General features: G+C 38.3%; 1 protein-coding gene across 8 annotated transcripts in view; it reads right to left on the reverse strand.

Annotated features, from left to right (window-relative positions):
• Nucleotides 1–24,948, reverse strand: part of LOC131438937 (cytochrome b5 reductase 4) — a 166,882-nt gene that overhangs the window by 6,571 nt on the left and 135,363 nt on the right. For all 8 annotated transcript variants that reach the window (XM_058609349.1, XM_058609344.1, XM_058609343.1 and 5 more), the window contains exons 3-4: nucleotides 6,455–6,670; nucleotides 5,324–6,395 (exon numbers count right to left, since the gene is read on the reverse strand). In XM_058609349.1, the coding sequence (XP_058465332.1) occupies nucleotides 5,324–6,395; nucleotides 6,455–6,670 (1,288 nt within the window). The remainder of the gene's footprint in view (nucleotides 1–5,323; nucleotides 6,396–6,454; nucleotides 6,671–24,948) is intronic.

Genomic DNA, 24,948 nt, shown 5'->3' on the forward strand with positions numbered 1-24,948 from the left:
AGTTTCCCAGTAGCAAGCTTTTTTTTTTGTTCTACACTGAAAAATATTCCTCACGTTCAATCCAAGGTGCGTATTACATTTCAAACTCTAATAGCACTTCATATTTAAGTGCTTTTCTTATGAATCATATGAATCCAATGTTTACGACTCAATTGTTTTGGCATGTAAGAGAATTGAGGGTAAATCAACCACTGTGGATTAACCAACAACCCTGAGTGTTTCACCTGAAAACCTTTTTCCAATTCAATTAATCACACAGATTATTTCTATATTTCGGACTTTCAACACTTCGAACCACATTCGACTCAAATGTTAAGTAAAATTGAGAACAAAAACCAAACAAGCATCGCCAAGGAGGAACGGATGTTATTTTGTCGTGAATACGGCTTACTTTACTATGGGGCGCCTTTTCAAAATTCACCCTGTACCTTTGGGATTAAATTCTAACCATAAATAATTAAAAAACAGTGTTTTCTAAAACTTTTGGAAATAATGAGGAAAATTCATCACGCTTGTTTGCCTTTTTTGCACCCGGACGACGGTTTTTAGGTAGTCAAGCACAAAACAGTTCCGATTATCTACTCGACAAGTATTAAAGATAAACTTTGATTGAATATTGTTCATTTCTTCTAGTGCTCCAGACAGAACTGGATGTCGAGGTGAGGTTCTCCCACCCACATCAGTAAGAACAAACCAAGTATAAAGCGTGAAACGCTCAGGTCGAGCCTGTTTCCCTTCAAAGAAGATCGATCGCAACATTTTGCTGCAATTTTCGTAGTGCAAAATTCGCAACAGTGTTTAATATCGTTTATATTCAAACAGTGTTTAATATCTTAGAGATTTACATAATTTGACCCTTCCGAATGCCAGAAATTAACCCCGTGCTGCCTTTTGATAGTTTCAGAAATATTCAAATCCTAAATTAAATAATCGACATCAAAATCTGTCTGTTGCTATTTAGAACCATAATTGTATACTCAAAGAATTATGCGAAAACTTTCCATCGCTATATTGTATACGGCTCATTTTTCAACCAGTTATAGTTTGCAGTAAAAATTTCTGCTGATTTGCTATATAAAATGCATAGCACCGACTCAGAATATATTCGAACTCAACTCGTCACTCTCGATCACGAACGCTTTTATAAAAGGTTCTTTTCGGAACCACCATTATTTTATCATAAAGAACTATATTGGTTATTTCGTAAAATTTAATTGTATGTCCGAATGTTTAATGTAACTAATCTGTACTTTAGTTTAGGTGTTCAAATTCAAGTAATGAAAAAGGGGAAAGCTTGAGTAAAAGCTAAAAGTAATAATTGGTTCATATTTCAAACTATCTGAAATATTTGCCTACTTTATTTTCCGAGTTAAATTTGAACAATTGTTTTTTGAAACACGTCGGTCGATGAAATAACAAACCATTTTCCCTGCCCTTCATATAAGTTGTTGAAATTTGCCTATTACAAGATTTGGCATGAATGGAATTGTGATTTCAGATTTTGATATTAAAAAATAACTCGAATGCTCAGGGTGACGGGCTTACCCCCGCTTCCCTTACATCACACATTATTCCAGTATCTCTGATTTTCAACACTTCGAAACACATTGAACTCACTATAACAGGGTGGCAAGTGAATTAGCGATTTCAATTTCCCGGTTTATTCCCGGTTTTCCCGGTGCGCGAGACTAAAAATTCCCAGTTTTTTTTCAACATGTCCAAAAAACATCGAGAGTTGAGAAACAAGTATTTTTCGGGTATCTCCTTGGAACTACTCTCATCCACAGTTTGTCCAAACGTTTATCTTCTGAACTAACCATCCAGCCCAATGTATTCCATCTTTATTTTGTCGTTTACTTCGCCAGTAACTTCGATGTAACAATAGGATTAAAACAAGAAACATATCTGGCCAACGGTGATGAAAGTGATCAGTCTTGCATTTCACGAAGGAATGAAGCATAAAAATTCTTGCAATTTTCTTGAAAAATCAACACAATTTATTTAAACTTCTTGCTTTTTCCAATAATGCTCTTAAGCGCAGCTTTTACAGCATATTTGACGATTTTTGGGGGTGTTTTTTATAGTTTTCCAGAAATATCATCAGTTATTTGAAAGCCTAATGATGAAAAATTAAATTTAATGTCTTACAAATAGAATTAAAATAATTATTTTTCGAACTATTCAATCTTTTTCAAGACTACCACTGAATCAGTCATTAAAGGCTATCTGGAAAATCAGTTCTTCTTAAAACTTATGCAAATTAGGAGTGTATTCTAGAAATGGGCAAAACCGTTCATTTCAAAGAACTGTTGAAAACCGGATAGTTGTACCGAAAGAATTAGTTCTATTGAACCGCTCTTTCGTTTTTGTGAAACTTTGTATGTTTTTTCGAAAATAATATGAGAGCTATAAAATATATTTTGTAGTAAACAGATTCAATAATAGTGAAGTCTTTTTGCATCTGTTCTACCAATAATCACGCTCTTTTGTATACATTTTCAAATTTCGCGAACTTTTACCAGATTCCTCAAACCTGCAAACGTTTCGAAAGACTATTCTATTGAGAAGAATAGAGAGCTATCATTCTCAATAAAGAACTCCAGTTCACTCAATCTTCGAGGAGAACTAGTTCTTTTGGACCGTATGCGGACTGACCATTTCTAGTATATTCCAATACTTTTTTAGCCTGGTATAGCATAAGGTCATGATCTAAATTTGATTCTCCTATCATCGACACTGAACAGCAGAGATACCGGATATTTTCATAGAAAATCTTTATTTCTTTGTATAAGAAATCTGTATTAATCTGTATTCATAATAAAATGAAATTCTTACAACAAAATGATGCAAGAATATGTTATTCCAATAGATTGTGGTTGTAGGATGGTAAATTGAATCAGTCATTGCCGCGCTCACAAGAATATTCAACGACGAAATTTCATAGTTTTTTCAATTTTTTAATCCACAACAATTAAATTGTAATTCCATATATTTATCTAGTTTAAAAGTGTTGACTTCATAATTCGACATGGAATTTCAACGCCCAATATGCAACGTCAAGTCGGGTCATACAACTCTCAGTTTGACAGTAATGTTTCATGATGCCATTACTTCCTTGAATTTCAGCTCAAAACAAAGAGAAACTGTCATTTGCATTTGGAATCTTTTCTAATATTGGTTAGATTCAATAGAAATCCAACAGAAGCATTCAAATTATCCTTATTTTTCATTATGAGCATTCATTGTGCTGTTATTGATGACAACTAAGAAAGCTCTTATTGATTTAAAATTTTTCCCGGTAAAACCAAATTCTCGACTTTTTCCCGGTTTTCCCGATTTTCCCGGTCACTTGCCACCCTGCTATAAGCTTTCTAATGTCAAGTTAATACAAAAAATCGCGCACCGCCACGAAAGAACGGAAGTTATTTTTCTGAGACAGATTGAATTAAGGTGTCACGGTCCCAGGGCTTGTTCTTATCCTTTCTCAATAGAGAAGGATGCACACCTATAATGCCATGGGTGTTGTCAGACAAAACGAGAAAACGAGGGAACAATATACATAAGGGGACCAATATATGTGGATATGTTCTTTATTTTGGATATGTCAAACTTGACAGACATTGTCCGTGCTAGAACAAATACTACGCTTTGATCTATAAATCGAATCTTATCTCTTGTGCAGTAATTTGACCTTATGATGATCGAATCATGTCCTCTGTGCGTTTTTGGAAGCGCAAACGGCGTGACTAACATCTTCAAAATCTGCACACCTAGTAATTTCGGTGCATGTTAAATGTAGCTCTCTCTCAGATTGCGTTGTAGAATGCCTGGTACTTTTTCAGGCATCCGAGGCATTCACTATGTTCCAGGTCATGGAGCATTAGGGCATCATGTCATGGAATTTTTACATGGTTTTACATGGAATTATTACATGGTTTTGCACGTAAACTCGCATGAACAGCGATGCTCCTTTTATGTGCATCTTATAAGATGTAAAATTACAAAGTGTGTATATCCGATTTCGAAAAACTGCTCACGCCCAAGTTTTACACAAAGAAGATCCAAATTTTTTTTTCGTCGGAAGAAATATCAACTTTGCGTCTACTTAGCGGTTCATGTTGTTAATTCATTTGCAATGTTTTGATACTTTCTAGACTTTACAAAAATGATGTTGATTTCATTAAAATATTCAAAATGTTCTGTTATAATTTGTTCTATTAGAAGATGATGGTTTTTGTGTCCGTTTGAGAATGACAACTAAGATGTTCAACTCCAAGGGGAATTTCTCCCATTCAAGTTCATATAGATTTCCGATCCAAAGGACATCACAATAATAAATAAATAAATGTTGAACTGCTAGGCATTACAGCTCAACACAAACTATTATGTACTGATGAGTCGACGGAGTTATGCACTGATGTAGAGAAAAATAAATTGAGTCATGTGTGCTTTATACAAAACGGGTTCAAGAAACCAAATCTCCCAAATGACATTTTCCGAATACTTTTCATTGGCTGATTGGGAAGAGAAAATAGGTCACTTAAATCGAAATATTGTTATTTAGTTCTTTTTTTTCATTCAAGAGACTTTCTGCTGCAGGTTGGTTTGTCTCTGAAAGAAATATTACTATCCACACTTGTGATAACAATATTTTACATCGGCACGCACAGATCTATCACAGTACTGACCAAAATTAAATTTTAGTCAATCAAAAAATATACTTATCAAACCAGAATTAAATATCAACATTACAAGTACACCCTGTCTCTGAAATTTGTTATCTTTGTTAAATGAGATCCTGATATTTCCGCAAAACAAAAAAATATATACGTGTTTCATGGCGAGTGCATATTTGCATATGAAAAGGGTTCATTAATTTTTTAAACTGAAAATTCGCATCGGATCCGAGCAGCTCTAATTTGTAATTCAGATTCGATGGGTTGTTAGCTGTTCACGATTTCATACTCCTCCATTTTCGTGTTTGATTTATTATGGGAATCATTTCCCATCAGATTAAATCGAACTGCTTTTGACCACTCTCCTATACTCAGTATTTATTTTATGCACTCACAGTCTGCATATATAGTTGTTCGTTTCTATAAAACTTTTACATTCATGATACGAATAATCGCAATCTTTGATGATGAATTTTTACAAGGCAACCGTATCAATAGTTATCTCAGTTCTTCTATTGATTTTATCTACTTGAAGAAATGGGTCAAAGTGAGATCTTATAGCTAAAATATCGATTGCATAAATGCATTAGTTACGTAGAAAGTTGGGATATTTGCTTCGTTTCGAATTTGTCTGAAATCATACTTACATTCGGTTGCTGCTTCTTTCCAGCAAATAGTTGAGTAAGGCGAGCATTGGTGTTATGCCACTTCCGGCGGCTAGTAAGGCAACGCGGTTGTGATGCTTCAGCTTTCCTAGAATAAAGTTCCCACTTGGTTGCGATAACTGAAGGGACGTAGCCAAGGGCACCGGTTGAGTCAGTAGCTGGGACAATCCTCCCGTTTGGTAGGTCTTCACAAGCAACGGGATACACGTTATCGGACATTCCATAGGGACTGCATTGGCAGGTACAGGTGTGTAATTGCGAGATATAAATTCTCCGTTTACGGTACCGGTAACGGATACATGGTGCCCGATCGGAACTACCTGAATAACCAAGCTGTTTATCGGTCGTAGTAACAAAGCACAGGAATCATGAGCGATTTCGATTCTTGTCGCAACATCGTACTCATACAGCTCTATCTCATAGTTTTCCTTCCGTTCGTACTCCATCTGGCCATAGGTTGTCCAGAGTTCAGGGTCCATCTTGTTGAACATAAGTTCAATCTTTCCTGCTTCTTGTGATTGTCGCACATTGCAAGGCCACTGCAAATTATTCGCCGCTTGAAATTTGTATCGATGCAGTACATTTCCTTCGATAAATATTCGTACGCTGAATTCTAGATTATTCATAAACTCAATCACGACAGCCGAATTGCATAGCGTCTTGGTGTAGAAGACGAACGACACTTCGGCCGTTTTCTGAATCCAGTCGAACCGAGGCACTACAGGAAGCAATTTGCTGTTGCTTTCATCACTTGAACCACTGACTATCGAGATGGTAGAGGTTGCTTTCGGGACATCAAGGGGAGTCACTGCGTTATCGCCGGTTGTTGGCGATACGGGACTTATTGGTGTCAATGGTTTCAGGAAAGATGCATTCGGTGGTGGAAGTGAATTATTCGCTTTAGACAAATCTGAACCTAAATGGACTGTTGCGGTACTGCGTAGCGGACCAACGAAGCATTTTGCCAGAAGTGATTCGTAGTTTACCCAAGCGTGGACTTCGTCAAATAGTTTGGTAGCATCCTTGCCGACACCTCGCATCAGTTCGTCGACTCCTTTGGAATGTAATGTTATATTGAATCAGAATGTACTATCATGTGCTGCTTTCACTTACCGCCGGGATGGAACTTAAGATAACGTGTCACATTGTAAACTTTCCCTCGAATCGCTAGCCAGGCATCGTCTTGGGTGGAATGTTGAGCCAGTTCGGCATGACTTACGGGTTTCACTTTGCCACCTGATCCTGCCAGGTCGACACCGGAATTTCCAAGTCGAATCCAGTCCATCAACGAGTGGCCCGGCAATAGGGCGGTTTTATTCCTTGGATTTCCTGTAAAGCAGAAAAACAAAAAAAAATCGTAGCATATTAAAACTGTTGTAGAAACGTGTGCATTTGTAATGTTTTTATCGACGAATGATAAAATAGAAATTAAATCCATCTTTTGGTATGGGTTGTCAGGCTTGTTCGCGACAAAGTCTGGACAGATTATTTTTGGAATAAAACAAATTTACTGTTAGTTCAATCCAAGAGGCATTTTTATTCATTTGACTGTGGATTTCTAGTCATCTTGAAACTAATTACAATTACTTAATTAGGTTGCATGAAGACACTACGTAATTTTGAGCTATTAGGATCTGTGAAGAAATCTCTGCAAACGATTTAGCAGCTTTCGAAATTTTTCTATAGTTGTAGCGTGTTGTTTATATTGTGAGGGTTCTCTCTTTGTGAGAGTTCAATACCGCTCGACAGGTCGCAATTCCAGGCATGCCTCTTTCGGTACATAATGGACTCCATTCGTTTTTTACCATTCCAAAACATCTTTAACGTAGTGACAAGATGCCAAATCCTCAACGCCGTTGTGTATTGAAAGATTTAAGAACGCTATGGACAGTGGTTGCAGGAAAACGAAGCTTTTTTGCAAATTTTCTTACTAGCAGTTTCAGGTTTTCATTGCGACTGCACACAATTTAAGGAAACACGTATTCACCGGGTGACGCCATTCGAGCCCACACATTTTCTTACTGAACAGGCTGTTTTGATGTTGGGTTTAGTGTTTATATGACCAACTAGGAATCTTTCCAAATGAAATGCAACTTTGAAAATGAAGAACGAATTAGCTAGTCTAAGCAGGATATGGATTCTCTGGTGTGTCGAGTAGGGAACTGAAATAAATCACATTTATTTTTCAATTATTAAATGATGATTTCGCTTGAGAGAACTTATAGAGAGATAGAGAAAAATGTAAGACATTTTCACGCAGTTTCATACTTCGTACTACCACAACTGCAGGAGTTTCTTTATTTCCAATTTCGGTTACCAGATTTTAACAAATATTTTTACAAATGTTCTTAATTTTTCAAGAACTTTTTTTTTGTTTCGATTATAGAGTTTTTAATCTCGTCTCTTCGGGCCAGAAAAATTTTCTTAACGCGGACTTTTTCCAATAAATCATCTTTTCTGTTAGTTTTTCATTCATTTGGCTTCTCCAATATATGTTTGCGCTCAGTCATTGCAAAACTGAGCTAAGAATAGTTCTATCTAAGTTCGATGAACTTATTTGAAAACATTGGTTTGAGAGCAGGTTTCGAAACAGTTTTTCATCGCGCTTTATATTCATTGTTTGTTCTATAATAGTTCAATCGGTCTATATATTGTGAATTAATTATTTATCGTAATGACAAAAGTGGAAAAATTGACAAACGAATGATGTGCCAGATCTCCTGATACCCGGTTGTCTGTAGTTTTACGAATTCTGAAAGTTTATCGCTCGCACGCCGTATTTTCTATTGAGACCGTATTGTTCACCAAGAGATATCCCAGATCTTCTCCCATCTCTACTGATACATCTCCTAGACGGTCCTCGGTCTCTACACGGATAAAAATCCATTACCGGCACCATGATTAAAAATCAAGAAATCATGATTTCATTAGCAAAACAATTTTTTTTTTTTTCTTCAGATCGTTTATTTGATATGGCACATAGCTTTAGCTCAGAGGTGCCAAAGTCTGTATTGTATTTTTTCGTACAATATAATTACAATTATTATTTAACATATATACATACACATACAAGGTTGGTGGGAGAGATAAAGAGTGGGGAATACATTTATGGTTAAACTATAGAAAATTTAAGGTTAGTGTTGAAAAAGGGAGCCGAATTACTGGCGGTTACTCCAGGTTAGTATGGAAAAAACAAATAGTTACATACACACTCAAACAATATACAACAACAAAAAACAGATAATAATAATGTAATAACTTCAAAGTCTTCGTGTAATCTTCGTTTCATTTTGGCTCAAAATTTCCGATGTGTGATTACCAAAAACCAATCAGTACGTCACCATATGGCATTTTGGGGAAAGGTGAACTGTAAAGGATGTAAATAAAGAAAAGCAGTAACTAGATTGATAAACCAATATTTTTCAGAAAGATGTAAATCGAGTACATATAAGTGCAATCGCGGCTTGCTAGTACATCTCGCACCGGCACATTTGGTGGCCTACCTCGGGCCCAAAGGGAGTCTCTTAACTGTAATCTTGCGAAACGATTCAGGGCACATGACCACACAATATGCTCGATGTCGTGGTAACCATTGCCACAAGCGCAGATACCATTTTCAGCGAGGCCAATTCGCCAGAGATGCGTACCCAACTCGGAGTGATTAGACATAAGTCGGGACATCACACGAATGAAATCGCGACCCACTTTCATCCCCTCAAACCAAGGCTTCGTCGATACCTTTGGAATTATAGAGTATAGCCAACGTCCTAGGTCTCCATTGCTCCATGAAGCTTGCCAACTTTCGAGTGTCTTCTGACGAGAAATGCTGAAAAATTCGTTGAAGCAGATTGGTCTTTCGTAAATATCACCTTCTAATGCGCCCACCTTAGCCAATGAGTCTGCCTTTTCATTGCCCGGAATAGAGCAATGCGAAGGGACCCAGACTAACGATATTAAATAAGACCGCTCAGATAAAGCTCTTAAATGTTCCCTTATTTTCCCCAGGAAATATGGGGGATACTTTCCTGGTTTCATCGCCCGGAGAGCTTCTATTGAGCTTAGACTGTCCGTGACGATGAAGTAATGGTCTTTGGGCAAGGTTTCAATGATCTCGAGGGTGTACTGAATAGCAGCTAATTCTGCGACGTAAACTGAAGCCGGATCACTGAGTTTGTAAGAAGCGGTGATGTTCTGATTGAAGATTCCAAAGCCAGTGGACCTGTTGATGTTTGATCCGTCAGTGTAAAACATCTTTTCACAGTTGACTGTTCTGAATTTGTTATTAAAAATATTTGGGGCCACTTGAGGGCGTACGTGATCCGGGATTCCACGAATTTCTTCTTTCATGGATGTATCGAAAAACACAGTAGAATTAGAAGTATCCAAGAAATGAGCACGGTTTGGAATATATGAAGAAGGATTGATATTTTGAGCCATGAAATTAAAGTACAAGGACATGAAACGGGTCTGAGAATTGAGCTCGATAAGCCTTTCGAAGTTTTCAATCACCATCGGATTCAAGATGTCGCATCGGATTAGCAATCGATATGAGAGATCCCAGAATCGATTTTTCAACGGTAAGACGCCCGCGAGCACTTCGAGACTCATCGTGTGAGTCGACTGCATGCAACCTAAGGCAATACGCAAACAACGATACTGAATTCTTTCCAGTTTAATGAAATGGGTGTTCGCGGCGGATCGGAAGCAGAAGCATCCATATTCCATTACAGACAGTACCGTTGTTTTGTACAGCCTTATTAAGTCTCCTGGGTGAGCTCCCCACCAAGTTCCAGTTATTGTACGAAGAAAATTTATTCTCTGCTGGCATTTTTGTTTCAGATACCTAATGTGACATCCCCAGGTTCCCTTGGAGTCGAACCAGACCCCGAGATATTTAAATGTGAAGACCTGAGCTATGGTTTCACCCCTTAGTTGAAGCTGTAATTGTGCTGGTTCTCGCTTCCTTGAAAATACAACCAACTCAGTTTTCTCCGTAGAGAACTCGATACCCATCTGAAGAGCCCATGATGACAAGTTGTCGAGAGTATCTTGTAATGGTCCTTGAAGATCGGCAGCTTTGGGTCCTATAATAGACACAACGCTGTCGTCGGCAAGTTGTCTTAGCGTGCAAGATGTATTGATACATTCATCAATGTTGTTCACGTAAAAATTGTATAAAAGGGGGCTTAAGCATGAGCCCTGAGGAAGACCCATGTAACTGAATCGTATTGTCGACAAATCACCATGCGCGAAATACATGTGTTTCTCGGACAATAGATTATACAAAAAGTTATTCAAAACTGGCGAAAGACCATGCTGATGCAACTTCTCAGACAGGATATTTATAGAAACTGAGTCGAAAGCCCCCTTGATATCTAGGAAAACTGATGCCATTTGTTCTTTACGAGTAAATGCCATTTGAATTTCTGTTGAGAGCAACGCAAGACAATCGTTCGTTCCTTTCCCCTTGCGGAAGCCAAATTGTGTATCTGAAAGCAAACCATTAGTCTCGGCCCAATTGTCTAGGCGAAATAGAATCATTTTTTCGAACAATTTTCGGATACAGGAAAGCATAGCAATCGGCCTATACGAATTGTGATCGGAGGCTGGTTTCCCTGGTTTTTGAATGGCGATCACTCTCACTTGTCTCCAGTCGTGTGGTACAATATTACCCTCTATGAACTCGTTGAATAAATTCAGCAAGCGTCTTTTGGCGGTGTCAGGCAGATTCTTCAACAAGTTGAATTTGATTCTGTCTAGCCCCGGAGCTTTATTGTTACATGATAGGAGCGCAAGTGAGAACTCTACCATTGAAAACGATGTGTCGTTCCTGTTTGATGACGTGACGTGGGTGATCTTCAGCTCCGGAACAGAGTCAGGACATACTTTTTTAGCGAAATCGAATATCCAGCGGTGAGAATATTCCTCATTTTCGTTCGTGGTATTATGGTTGCGCATTCGTCGGGCCGTATTCCAAAGAGTGCTCATTGATGTTTCTCTCGACAATCCCTCTACGAACCGACGCCAATAACCGCGTTTCTTAGCTTTAATTATGCTTTTCATTTTAAAATCTAACGACGCGTATTTTCGATAGTTATCTGGTGTTCCATTTTTTCTAAACGCGATGAAAGCTGAAGTTTTTTCTACTTTCAGCTCTGAGCACTCTTTGTCCCACCACGGGTTGGGAGGATGGATGTAAGTTTTCGCGCCGGGTACACGTTTGGTCTGAGATTGAATCGCGGTATCGAGAATCAAGTCAGCCAGAAATGTGTACTCTTCCTCCGGAGGAAGTTCTTGTGTTGTAGCTAGTTTCTCAGATATCGAATTTGCGTAGTATTTCCAATCAATATTTCGTGTGAGGTCATACGAAACATTGATTGTCTCCAATGATCTCAATCCGCTAGTGATTGAAATTACGATCGGCAAATGATCGCTACCGTGGGGATCAGGGATTACCTTTCACTTGCAATCCAACCTTAGCGATGTCGAACAAATGGAAAGATCCAGTGCACTTGGTCTCGCTGGTGGTGCAGGAATCCGTGTCATTTCTCCCGTATTCAAAATGGTCATATTGAAGTTATCGCAAAGATCATAGATCAAAGTTGATCTGTTATCATCATGAAGACAGCCCCATCCCGTACCATGAGAGTTAAAGTCTCCTAAAACTAACGTTGGTGCAGGAAGGAGAGTTATGAGATCGCAAAACCGTCGGTGCCCAATCGAGGCTCTTGGGGGAATGTAGACGGAAGCAATGCAAAGGTCTTTGCCTTTCATTGTGACTTGACATGCGACAACTTCAATATCTGGTATCGAGGGGAGGTTAATACGATGGAAGGAATAGCACTTTTTGATCCCTAAAAGTACTCCTCCGTACGGGGTTTCTCGATCCCAGCGAATAATGTTAAAATCGTGGAAGTTGAGGGGTATTTCAGAAGTTAACCATGATTCACATAAAGCAAATGCGTCACATTGTAAGTTGTTTATTAAGAATTTAAAAGAATCTATTTTAGGAATGATACTTCTGCAATTCCACTGTAGAACAGTGATCAAATCCTTAATCTCTTTCAATGATTTAGCCATTGAAGGATATGATCGCTGAAAGGAGGGGCCATTTTGCAGTCAACTGCTTCAAAAATGATTCAACTGTGGGTATAATAGCTATCACAAAGCTTTTAAATGGATCAGGCATGTTGAAAGTAGATAGGATCCACTCCACGATGTCGGAAAATTTTATAAACCCAGCACTGGTCTGATTCTCTGACTGATCTCGTGGAACACTGAGGGGTTTTGATGTTCCAGGAAGTGCTGGATACTCCTTGTCGGATCTAAGATTTCCTAGACCTGGAGCAATTTGCTTTGATTTTTTTGGAGCACTAAGTTTAGATGTTGTATTTGATGGTCCCTGAGAAGATATCTTCGGGCCTTTACAAGGAAGTTTGTTGGACGAAATATTTTTTCGCTTCCTAAAACTTCTAGGCACAGTAGAAGATGTACCTTCTTGGGGATCGTCAGACTCACATTCGTCAGGTGACAAGCAAGTAAAGAGATTAGTATTGGTCGGTGGTGTAGCTTTCTCTAGCATTTCAGCATATGAACGCTTGGAACGCTCTTTAAGAGACTTTTTCAGTTTATCTGCGCGTGATTTATATGTTGGACATGAAGAGATATCATGAGGAGTATTCCCACAGTAGACACATTTTTCAGAATTTCTACTGCACGATTCGTCCTCATGATTTTCTCCACATTTACCACACCTATCTTTATTACCACAGTGAGAAGCGGTGTGACCTAATTGTTTGCATTTTATGCAGTTCATAACACGTGGCACAAATAGACGAACAGGAAGACGAACCCTGTCCAAGAGGACGAAGTTAGGTAAAGCGGACCCGGCGAAAGTTACTCGAAACGACGCTGACGGGAGATAAGACTTGGTTCCGTCTTCAGTGATTGATACTGAGCTCAATTGCTTGCAATCGAGTATCTTCACTTTCTGAAGTAAAGAATCTCTGAAGCCACCAGTTCCATAATTCAACAAATCCTCGCATGTCAGCGTCGAATCCGTAACCACCCCGTCTATTTCCACTTCATGAGCGGGCACGTATACGCGGTACAGTGGAACAAACAGCTCGCATCTAACAATATCGTTTGCCTGTTGTACATTGGAAACAACGACTTTCAATTTATCTGGTCTGATTTTTTCAATTTTGGTCACGGCCGAAAATCGTTTCGTAAGATCTTGTGAAATTTTCAAAATGTTCAATGGTTTTCCTTTGGTCCGGAAATACACCACCCATGGTCCGGTTGATATAGAGGGATAAATTTTAAGTCTAGGTTTTTTGATAGTATCCATCGGTTCCATTGAATCTAAATCCATTATAATGATTTCAGCATGGATTTAGATGGATTCACGTAAAAAAAAAAAAAAAATGAAAGTAATTCACGTGAAATTAATAAAATGAAAGTAAAGAACAAATACTAAACTTAAAGATAACACAAAAATAAGGAAACAAAGAATACTTAATTAAAGATACACTAAATTGAATTTGATACGTCTTCCAGTCACGGTGAGTTAGCTTTGTTAACTCTCATCCAAATGATCAGGAACGATAACAGCAATGTTCCGAAGAGGTAACGATCCAATCGAATCCGGAAAAATCAACGCTAGACGTCTCTGCTCTGCTTGCTGCTTCAGCAACACGTTCAAGTTGATACTGTCCCGATATCCAAACACAGGCTGTTCCACGGTTCTTGATTTTTTTTTTCTGTCGTGAAATTTCACAGAAAAACTTGACAGAACAATTTTTATCGCGTCCAGTTTTGGCGAGGCCTACTGAGAATGATGAGCAAAACAATTGATATTATAAGGAAAATAATTCATCTCTCATGAAAATTTTCATGATAACAATCATTTTGCTCATGAAAATTCATAAGAAGGCATGTTTCATGATTTCATGATTTTAATCATCGTACCGGCAATGGATTTTCATCCGTGTAGAAATAACGAGTATCGGACTAACATTCCTTTATTATTTTATTTGAACTTATTAGAGTCCTCAATACAAGGATGGCTTTTATCGTATCAAAGAACGCTCACTGGCAACTTTTCACACGATTGAATCAGTGCCATCAAAGAGAGACGGATATCATCGCAACAACAAAAACCCGGCATGGCTCATTTAACATAGAATCGACACCAGTGCGAGAGCGAATTTCTCTCGATGACATTTCGACGTGAACATTTCAAAAGGGCCTTAAAACAATTGACAGATTCTCTTTGTTTACTTTCTCTTTCGATTATATCGGCGTTATTACGCAATTGTTCGTTACATGTATGATACTATTACAAAGCTGGAGATATTTTCTTTCATTCTATATGCAAATTTGGTAAGTGAACGTGAAAATTAAGGTGTTATTAACAGAAGACAAGGTAAACAAAGAGAATCTCTTATTGGTTTATGTGCCCTTATGAAATGTTCACGTCGATTTCTGAGAATCAAAGGTTAGCACGCTGCTGTGGGGATCCTCTCTGAAGCAACAAACGGTCGCTTATTCTCGTTTCGCAATCCGATTCTGCATGGGCAGTGGATAATTTCAATAGATTCATTTTACCATTGCCGCTTATTCTAACTATGTACATATAACCTTTGTATAAGTTGTGTCTATGAAAATGTCTGTGAATGCTCCACACAAGGGTTTTGAAATAGTATGAGAATCATCAAGTTCAATCACCGATTCGATTTTCTGCGATAATTGTCAACTTGCGATTCTCTCTTGGTAAATTCCACACAGCAACGATCATTATCAGACTGTAAAATTTTTTAAGGGCGTGAAATACTCAGAGCATGAAGTGGAGCGAAGAAATGTAGCCAAATTCTCTCACGGTTCATGCATTGAGAGGCTCGAGTTCTTGTAGCATCTTCTACCGGATTGAAAATGTTGTATACAATATAACAGATCGGCTGAAAAGTTCGTATCGTTTCTATGAGAGAGCGCCACTAGAATTAAATCCATACTATTTTCAGTTAGTACCAACCTTCAAAAGATACGTGTATAAATTTGACAGCTGTCTGATTATTAGTTTGTGAGATACTGCATTTTGAGTGAAGCTACTTTTGTTATTGCGAAAAAAATGAAAAAAAAAGGAATTTCGTGTGTTGATGAAACACTACTTTATGATGAAAAGAAGTGCCGCCGATACCAAAAAATGGTTTGATGAGTGTTATCCAGACTCTGCACCGGGCGACAATTCGTAAGTGGTTTGCAAAATTTCGTACTGGTCATATGAGCACCGAAGACGATGAACGCAGTGGACGTCCAAAAGAGGCTGTTACCGATGAAAACGTGAAAAAAATCCACAAAATGATTTCAATGACCGTAAAGTGAAGTTGATCGAGATAGCTGACACCCTAAAAATATCGAAAGAACGTGTTGGACATATTATTCACGAATATTTGGATATGAGAAAGCTTTGTGCAAAATGGGTGCCGCGTGAGCTCACAATCGATCAAAAACAACAACGAAAAACCATGCTGAAATTGAACGAATTGGGCTTCGAATTGCTCCCTCATCCACCGTATTCTCCAGATTTGGCCCCCAGTGACTTTTTCCTGTTCTCAGACCTCAAGAGAATGCTCGCTGGTAAAAAAATTAGAAGCAATGAAGAGGTAATCGCTGAAACTGAGGCCTATTTTGAGGCAAAGGACAAATCGTACTACAAAAATGGTATCGAAAAGTTGGAAGATCGCTATAATCGCTGTATCGCCTCTGATGGCAATTATGTTGAATAATAAAAACGAATTTTGGCAAAAAAATGTGTGTTACTATTAAACGATACGAACTTTTCAGCCGAACTGTTAGATAGCAATATAGCAGCTTCTGTCAAATTTTCGGCAATCATCAACACTGCCTCAATTCAATAAATATACAAAAATGGTTGATATGACAATTTTTTTTAAATTTTCATCAGTATCTAACAAGACAAACTGATGACTGACGAATCAAACAGTAGGAAAAGAATTTGCAAAAAAAATACTGCAGAGATGGGAAACTTTTCCTATCCGATGAAATTATTTTTCAAACTAAACTGCTCTGCATGTGTATTTTTAGAGGAAAAGAAAGACCAACAAAGATTCTTACAATCAGAATCGGACACAAACAGTGGGTGAATTTGACTGGTAATGCGATGTGTGGTGTGTTCTCTTGCAGGAAGGACGCAGTACGGGTGTGACTAATAATGTAACTTCTTGGGGCCTGAGCATGGTTTATGACGTTGGTTTCTTCTGTTCAGTTGAGCTGTTTGTGTGTGTGTGTGTTTCATACGTAAAATAGATTATTCGACAAAACGAAGTCCTCGAATAGAAAAAGTGACGGGTTCGCGTCCCGTCTTTGCGGTAACATTTTTTTTGCAAATGCAACCGAAATGAAAGGTTGTTTCTTTCGTCAATCATTACGTCTTAACAACTTTCTGTTTCAGTTTAATCTTTTGCAGGATATTGATAAATTATTGGCGGAACACAACAATAGCCGATCTGCGTACGAACTGCTCACAAGCCAGAAGGCGAATACAAAGGGCCGCGATGACGCCGAAAGAGAAGAACGAAAGTCAGCGCACTAAGCGGCAAGAGCTGCACTCAACAATGCAACCAGGCTGAGCAAAAAAGCCTTCCTGGATGAACTCTATCGAAACGCTAACGTGAACCCTTGGGGAGACGCCTACAGAGTTGCTATGTCAAAAATAAAAGGTCCTGCTACTCCACCCGAAAGGTTCCCGGAAAAGCTGAAAGTCATCATTGAAGGGCTGTTCCCGTAACATGAAAGTACGATATGGACACCAACACCGTACGACGAGTCAGTTGAGTACGAAGAAGAGACTCGAGTTGAGGAGTTGATCGCGGCGGCGAAATCCATGAACGCGAGAAAAGCTCTAGGACCAGACAGAATCCCAAACATCGTTCTTAAAACAGTGATTCAAGTGTATCCGGATATGTTCCGGTCCACGTTTGAAAAATGCCTCGATGACGGAAGTTTTCCCGACATCTGGAAAATGCAGAAACTGGTGCTGTTGCTGAAACCTAGCAAGCCTCCCGGAGATCCCTCAGCATACAGACCGATATGCTTGTTGGAAACTGTAGGCAAACTGCTAAAGAGGGTGATACTAAATAGATTGTTGAAATATACAGAGAGCGAGGATGGCCTGTCGAACACGCAGTTTGACTTCCGGAAAGGTAAGTCAACAGTAGATGCCACTCGGATTGTCATTCAAATCATGGAGGCAGCGCAGAAGCAACAAAGAAGAGGGAATGCGATGTATGATGAAGTACTGAAGCTGAGGCTTCCCAGGGGCGTGAAGATTGCTCGATTCGCGGATGAAGTTGTGCTCACAGTAACTGGAGAATCCCGGGAAGAAATCGAAGCTCTTGCCACGGAGGTGATAGACAGAGTGGGAAACTGGATGTCATAAGACTGAGGTGCTGGTAATTAGTAACTGCAAGGCGGTACAGCAGGTAGAAATCGCAGTTGGGGAGTGCATCATCTCCTCAAAACGCGAAGTGATCGAAGATCATCGATTATAACACTTGGCTGTGATAATCGATGATCGGCTCAACTTTAACAGCCACATCGATTATGCATGTGGAAAGGCAGCAAAGAAGGTCTCAGCTCTAACCAGGATCATGCCAAACAACTCGACGATAAGCAGCAGCAAAAAGAGACTGCTAGCAAGTGTTGCCACATCAGTTCTCAGATACGGGAGCCCTGTCTGGGTCTCCGGAATGAAAACGAAACGAAATCAGGCACTTCAGAACAGCACGCACAGGCTAATGAGCATGAGAGTCGCGAGTGCATATCGGGCCATATCGTTGGAAGCGGTGGGTGCAATCGCTGGAATCAGAATCCTATTGGAGGAGTATTAAGAGTGTTATATTCGTAGAGATACAAGAGGTATCCGCTAAACCTCGAGGAATGAGTCGCTAAGAAAGTGGCAAACAGAATAGGCTACAGCTGCGTCTGGGAGGTGGCCTTATCGGTTAAATCCGAACGTGATCACGTGGATTGAAAGAAAGCATGGAGAAGTCAACTTCCATCTGACCCAATTTCTATCAGGGCAGGGATGCTTCCGAAAGTACTTGAACAGGCTTGGTCACGCAAACTCCCCATTCTGCTCGGAGTGCATAGACACTGATGAAACACCGGAGCACGTACTTTTCGTCCGTCCTAGACTCACCGATATTCGAAACGGGATGCTTGCTATCAATGGGTACGACACAAACCCAGATAATGTTATCCAGAGGATGTGCTGCGACGAGGACATCTGGATCGCAGTCAACAGTGCTATAATTCAAATAGGGTCAACACTACAGCGCACATGGCGGGAGGACCAAAGAGCAGCCGGATAGATGCACTAGTAACGAGCGATTGAGAAGAGGTGCTTCAGCACAGCCCCCTGCCGAAGTAATACCTTATGGTAGTCTCGGCAGGGAAATGGGAACGAAGCTTAAGGGGTGTTTTAGTTCGGGTTCGACTCCCACATACCAAGTTCACTTCGACGGGGATTAGATGAGTAGATTACGACGCAGCTATGGTATGGATCGTCGGGGCACCAGTGAAACGGAAGTCATCCTCCAACCGGAATCACTGGACCGACCCAGGCACCCTACCGTTCGAACCGTTCACGGGTTTCGGGAACTTCGGTCCGAGGAAACTTTCATCGTCGGGGAACTTTTCCGTCGGTGTAGGCTAGATCCATCATCGGGGATTAGCCGAGTAGTTAGCGACGTAGACCAGTCCTGTATAGTCGAGGTGCCAGCGAACCGAGAGAGGTGGTGCTTCAGCACAGCTCCCCTGCCGAAGTTCACTTATGTGCAGGTAGCTTGATGAGCCAGCGATTTCACCTCCTATAAAAAAAAACGCACACACACTCACGCATACACACGCATTCATCTCCAGTATCTATTAAATCACAATTCTTTTATTATTCGATATACTGTGAAGTTAAAAAGCAGTCATAGATAAAAGTCATAATAAAAGGTGTTAAAAGTCATAAGTTTCCGGTGACCCAGTGAATCACCTTACGTGATTCCAATATCGTGGAAGTGATTAGTCACCCGATGACAATAACCTAACGTGATTCTCAAGAGATAGTAGTAGTGCTTGGCGCAGATTTAACACACATACTACAGAGCCTAGCTAGCCAGCACAAGGATTTGCAAGTTACATGAATCGTAAGTTTGCTCAGGCTTTTCCAAACTTATTTTTTTTTTTTTTTTTAAATAACTATTTATTGGAATATGAGTTAAAATTAAATTATTAAGATTTAAATTGGGTGTTCAGCCACAAGTGGTGACTTTTCAGCCCTGTTATATATATATATATATATGATTTGGTTATTACCATGAAGACATCATTTGCTTCCGCAATTCTGAGATTTTTGTGTAGGGAAAATTCTAAACCTACTTGTATTGTGTAATGGGGAAAAGGAACTTATATACTAACTTACTAACTAATACAGAGAGCGAATCGATTCAATTGAAGATTGCATCGATTTTTGTCGGAATTTGCTTATAATATTATGTGACATTACATCTAATGGTTCTATATTTGTGAGTCTGTGTAACTCATTTGTACTAAACCAGGGAGGACGCTTCAGAATCATTTTCAGAATTTTATTCTGAATCCTTTGAAGCGTTTTCTTCCTGGTGGAACAACAGCTTGACCAAATTGGTACCGCATAAAGCATGGCTGGTCTGAAAATTTGTTTATAAATTAACAATTTGTTTTTTAGACAGAGCTTAGAATTTCTGTTTATAAGAGGATATAAACATTTAATATATTTATTACACTTTGCCTGGATTCCTTCAATGTGATCCTTGAAAGTGAGCTTTTTGTCATACGTTAAACCTAAGTATTTAGCTTGATCAGACCATGTCAATTCCAAGCCATTCAATTTGAGAATGTGATTATTGTTTGGTTTAAGAAAAGAAGCTCTTGGCTTGTGAGGAAAGATAATTAATTGCGTTTTTGCTGCATTTGGTTTAATTTTCCATTTTGACAGATAATCACTGAAAATATTTAAACTTCTTTGTAGGCGACTGCAGATCACTCTTAGATTTCTACCTGTGGCTAACAGACTTGTGTCGTCACAGAATAGCGATTTCTGACAACCAACGGGTAGATTTGGAAGATCAGAAGTGAAAATATTATACAAGATTGGAGCTACACTCGAACCCTGCGGAACACCGGCTCGTACGGGTAGCAATTCAGATTTACAATTCTGATAGCTAACCTGAAGAGTACGATCAGTTAAATAATTTTGAATCATTTTGATCAAATAAATAGGAAACTGGAAATCAGACATTTTTGCTATTAAACCTTTGTGCCAAACACTGTCGAATGCTTTTTCTATGTCTAGAAGAGCAACTCCAGTGGATAACCCAGAAGATTTATTTGATTTTATCATGTTCGTTACTCTGACAAGTTGATGAGTAGTTGAATGTTCATGACGAAATCCAAACTGCTCTGGTAAAAAAATTGAATTCTCATTTATATGAGTCATCATTCTTAACAAGATAATTTTTTCAAAAAGTTTACTGATAGAAGAAAGTAAGCTAATTGGGCGATAACTTGATGTTTCTGCTGGGTTTTTATCAGGTTTTAGGATAGGAATTACTTTAGCGTTTTTCCATCTTTTTGGGAAGTAAGCTAATGAAAAACACTTGTTGAAAATTTTAACCAGGAGTCTCAAGGCAACATCGGGAAGATTTTTAATAAGAATATTAAAAATTCCATCATTACCAGGAGCCTTAATGTTTTTGAGTTTCCTAATAATTGATTTAATTTCATCAAAATTCGTCTCAATAATGTCATCGTGTGATAACACTTGGGTTGAAATATGATCATACTTCAGTGAGACTTCATTTTCAATAGGACTCACAACGTTTAAATTAAAATTGTGGACACTCTCGAACTGCTGAGCTAGCTTTTGAGCTTTTTCACCATTTGTAAGAAGTATTTGATTTCCTTCCTTGAGAGCAGGAATTGGTTTCTGAGGTTTCTTAAGAACCTTAGAAAGTTTCCAGAAAGGTTTAGAATATGGTTTAATTTGTTCAACTTCTTTAGCGAAATTTTCATTTCGCAAAAGAGTAAATCTATGTTTAATTTCTTTTTGTAAATCCTTAACTATGTTTTTCATAGCAGGATCACGAGAACGTTGATATTGTCGTCGACGAACATTCTTCAACCGAATGAGCAGTTGAAGATTGTCATCGATGATAGGAGAATTTAATTTAGTTTGAGCTTTGGGAACTGAAAGATTTCTAGCTTCGATAATATAATGATTCAAATTATCAATTGCTGTGTCGATGTCCGCAGAATTTTCTAAAATAGTTTCATGATCCACATGATTTTCAATGTGAGATCTGTAATCCAACCAATTAGCTCTATGATAGTTGAAAATAGAACTAATTGGATTAATTATAGCTTCGTTGGAAAGTCTGAATGTTACCGGAAGATGATCTGAGTCAAAATCAGCATGAGTAATCGGTTCACTACAAATGTGACTTTGATCTGTTAGAACCAGATCAATTGTAGACGGGTTTTTCACGGAAGAGAAACAAGTAGGATTACTGGGATGAAGAACTGTAAAGTAACCAGCTGAGAGTTGATTATGAAGTATTTTACCATTACTGTTATTTTGCCTACAATTCCACTGGACATGCTTAGCATTTAAGTCCCCTATTACGAAAAATTTCGATCGATATCTTGTAAGTTTTTGCAAATCGCCTTTAAAGAAATTTAATTGTTCGCCGGTGCATTGGAATGGCAAATATGCTCCAGCGATGAAATAAATTCCATGAATGGTTTCAACTTCGATTCCCAAGCTTTCAATAACTTTAGTATTGAAAGAAGGTAAAATTCGATGTTTAATTTGCCGTTGGACAAAAATGGCAACTCCACCACCAATTCCAGTAAACCTGTCAAATCGATGAACCACATAATGTGGATTACTTTTCAATTTTACATTTGGTTTAAGAAAAGTTTCTGTCACAATGGCAATATGAATTTTGTGAACTTTGAGAAAATTATAAAATTCATCTTCACTCGATTTCAAAGATCGAGCATTCCAATTTAAAATATTCAAATAATTATTTAACATCACTGTTAAATTTTAAATTCATTATAATATTATTTGCAAATTTCCATCCGATTTGAAATGCTTCAAAAAGTGATGAAGTCGAATTCATTTGGATGATCATTTGAAAAAGTTGATCTTGTAGGTAGATCATTTTATTTTCAGTTATATCGCCTAAATCGACTTCATTTAAAGAAGCGAATGGCATTGAAGTAATATTTGTAGGTAGACTGCCATTAGAAGAAGATGATTTGGCCGGTCTACCTATTAATAAATTGTTTTCGTTAGAAGAAGAACTGCAAGGCGGTCCTGTGTTTTGATTATTTACATTAGAAGAAATAGGAGATAGATTTCTACCTAATATACCAGCATAACTGACATTAGAAGAAGATGATGACGAGGTCGATCTACCTGTCAATAAATTGTTTTCGTTAGAAGACGAATTGGCAGGTGCCTTAGAAGAATTTTCAGGTATGTTCTGTAAATTTAAGGTCGTTGATTTGACTTGTTGTCTAAGCGAACGAGCGTTTAAAATTTTTTCCCTGACAGGACATTTCAAATAATTGGATTTATGATTTCCATTGCAATTTGAACATGAAAATTTATCAGTGGTTTCATTCATTGGACAAACGTCTTTCGAATGCGATTTACCACAATTCAAACACCGTATATCCATATGACAATTTTTGGTTCCATGGCCGAAGCCTTGGCAACGACGACATTGCGTTAAGTTTGCAATACGATTATGCCGTTTATAATGTTCCCAATGAATTTTAATGTGGGAAATGAAACGTACTTTTTCTAAAGTTTTCAAATTGTTTACATCACTTCGATTGAAGTGTATTAGGTAAAGTTCATGGGAAATTCCAGAGCGTGGTTTAGAAGTACCATTCGCTCTTTTTTTCATAAGTATTACTTGGGAAGGGGCAAAACCAAGCAATTCTTTTATTTCATTTTTAATTTCATCAATACTTTGATCATTTGATAATCCTTTCAAGACAGCCTTGAAGGGTCTGTCTGATTTTATATCATATGAATAAAATTTATGAAGTTTTTCGGACAAATATCGAATAAGACGTTCGTAATCTTCCAATCCATCCACCAAGACTCGACATTCTCCTCTTCGTCCGATTTGAAATGAGACTTTTACTTCCGGGAGAAAAGTAGAAAGCTCAGTACGGAATGCTTTGAAGTCGGAAATCATCACCGTCACTGGTGGCATAGATTGATGTTTCTTCCCAGAACGACAAGCGTCCATTTTGGGAATTTTTGAAGAATTTTCTTCTATGTCGCTACAATCGGATTCAGGAAGAATCTCGTAAATATTGTTAGACGGCATAGGATCAACGGAAGGGAAATCCGTCCGTTGTCTTTTATTTTTACATTCAGATTCTATAAGATCGTGAATGTTATTAGAAAAATGTTGAATAACGGATTGTGATTTATTCCGTATTGAATTATTTTTAGCCTTAGGCTTGTTGCCTTTCCGGTTGGACGCAGGCATTTTTGAAATTAATGAAATTTTAAATTAAATTAACTAGGCTAAATTAGTCTTCGATTAGACTCCTAGCTAGCCTTAAAAAAGGCTGATTAATTTCTTAGTCACTCTAATATCACTCTTTGTATCACTTAGTCACTCTAATATCACTCTTTGTATCACTTAGTCACTTAGTTAGTGATTCAGGTAGCCTTGAAAAAGACTGAAGCCTTGAATCAATGAAACTCTAGGTAGCCAGAAAAAAATTCCAGGAGCCAAGAGCTATACGCGTGCGGTGCGAACGACTGTTCAACACCGACTGATTTTCCAAACTTATCATATTCTACAATACATTGTCTTTAATCCAATAGCACCTTTGTAACATTGAAAACCGCCGATGGAAAAAAAACATTAAAAGGCACAATAAAATCTAAATTGAATTCTTTCAGTTGACCATAAATACGTTATGATGATAATTTGAATTAATTTTATTGTTCCCAGCGATGAATTCGAAAAATTATAATTTAATTTTCATAAAAATTTCATCTGTCACCATCCAGGGCTGTCCTGTTTGGTTGTAATTTAAATAACACCTCCTCCCCGGGAGCTATTCGAACCAGTGCTGGTAGTCAGAAAATTGTTGCAGTAAATTTAATTAATTTGTGTGCGAATGCCGGGTAAGTCTATGGTACGCTAGAATTTAGTGGCTTTCCATCGTTAGATATTACCATGGTAAAATAAAGCTACGGAACGTTGCATTCAAACTTTTTCTATTGTGCTGTTGGCTGACAGACTGACCTGTTGTCGTGTAGCGATATTTTCGTGTGGTGAACTGAAAATTGATTTTTCTGGTTGAACGAAATTTTGTAATTGAGTCTAATAGGTAATTTTGTTACAGATGGTATGATGTCCGCAGTGTCGGTTTTCGTCATAGACATATAGAGCACCGCCGTGTTCAGGTTTCAGATTATCGTCAACCAACAGAGGTTTACGGAGTTCTACAAG

The sequence above is a fragment of the Malaya genurostris genome, chromosome 3 (assembly GCF_030247185.1).
Source record: "Malaya genurostris strain Urasoe2022 chromosome 3, Malgen_1.1, whole genome shotgun sequence".
Taxonomy (NCBI): Eukaryota; Metazoa; Arthropoda; class Insecta; order Diptera; family Culicidae; genus Malaya; species Malaya genurostris.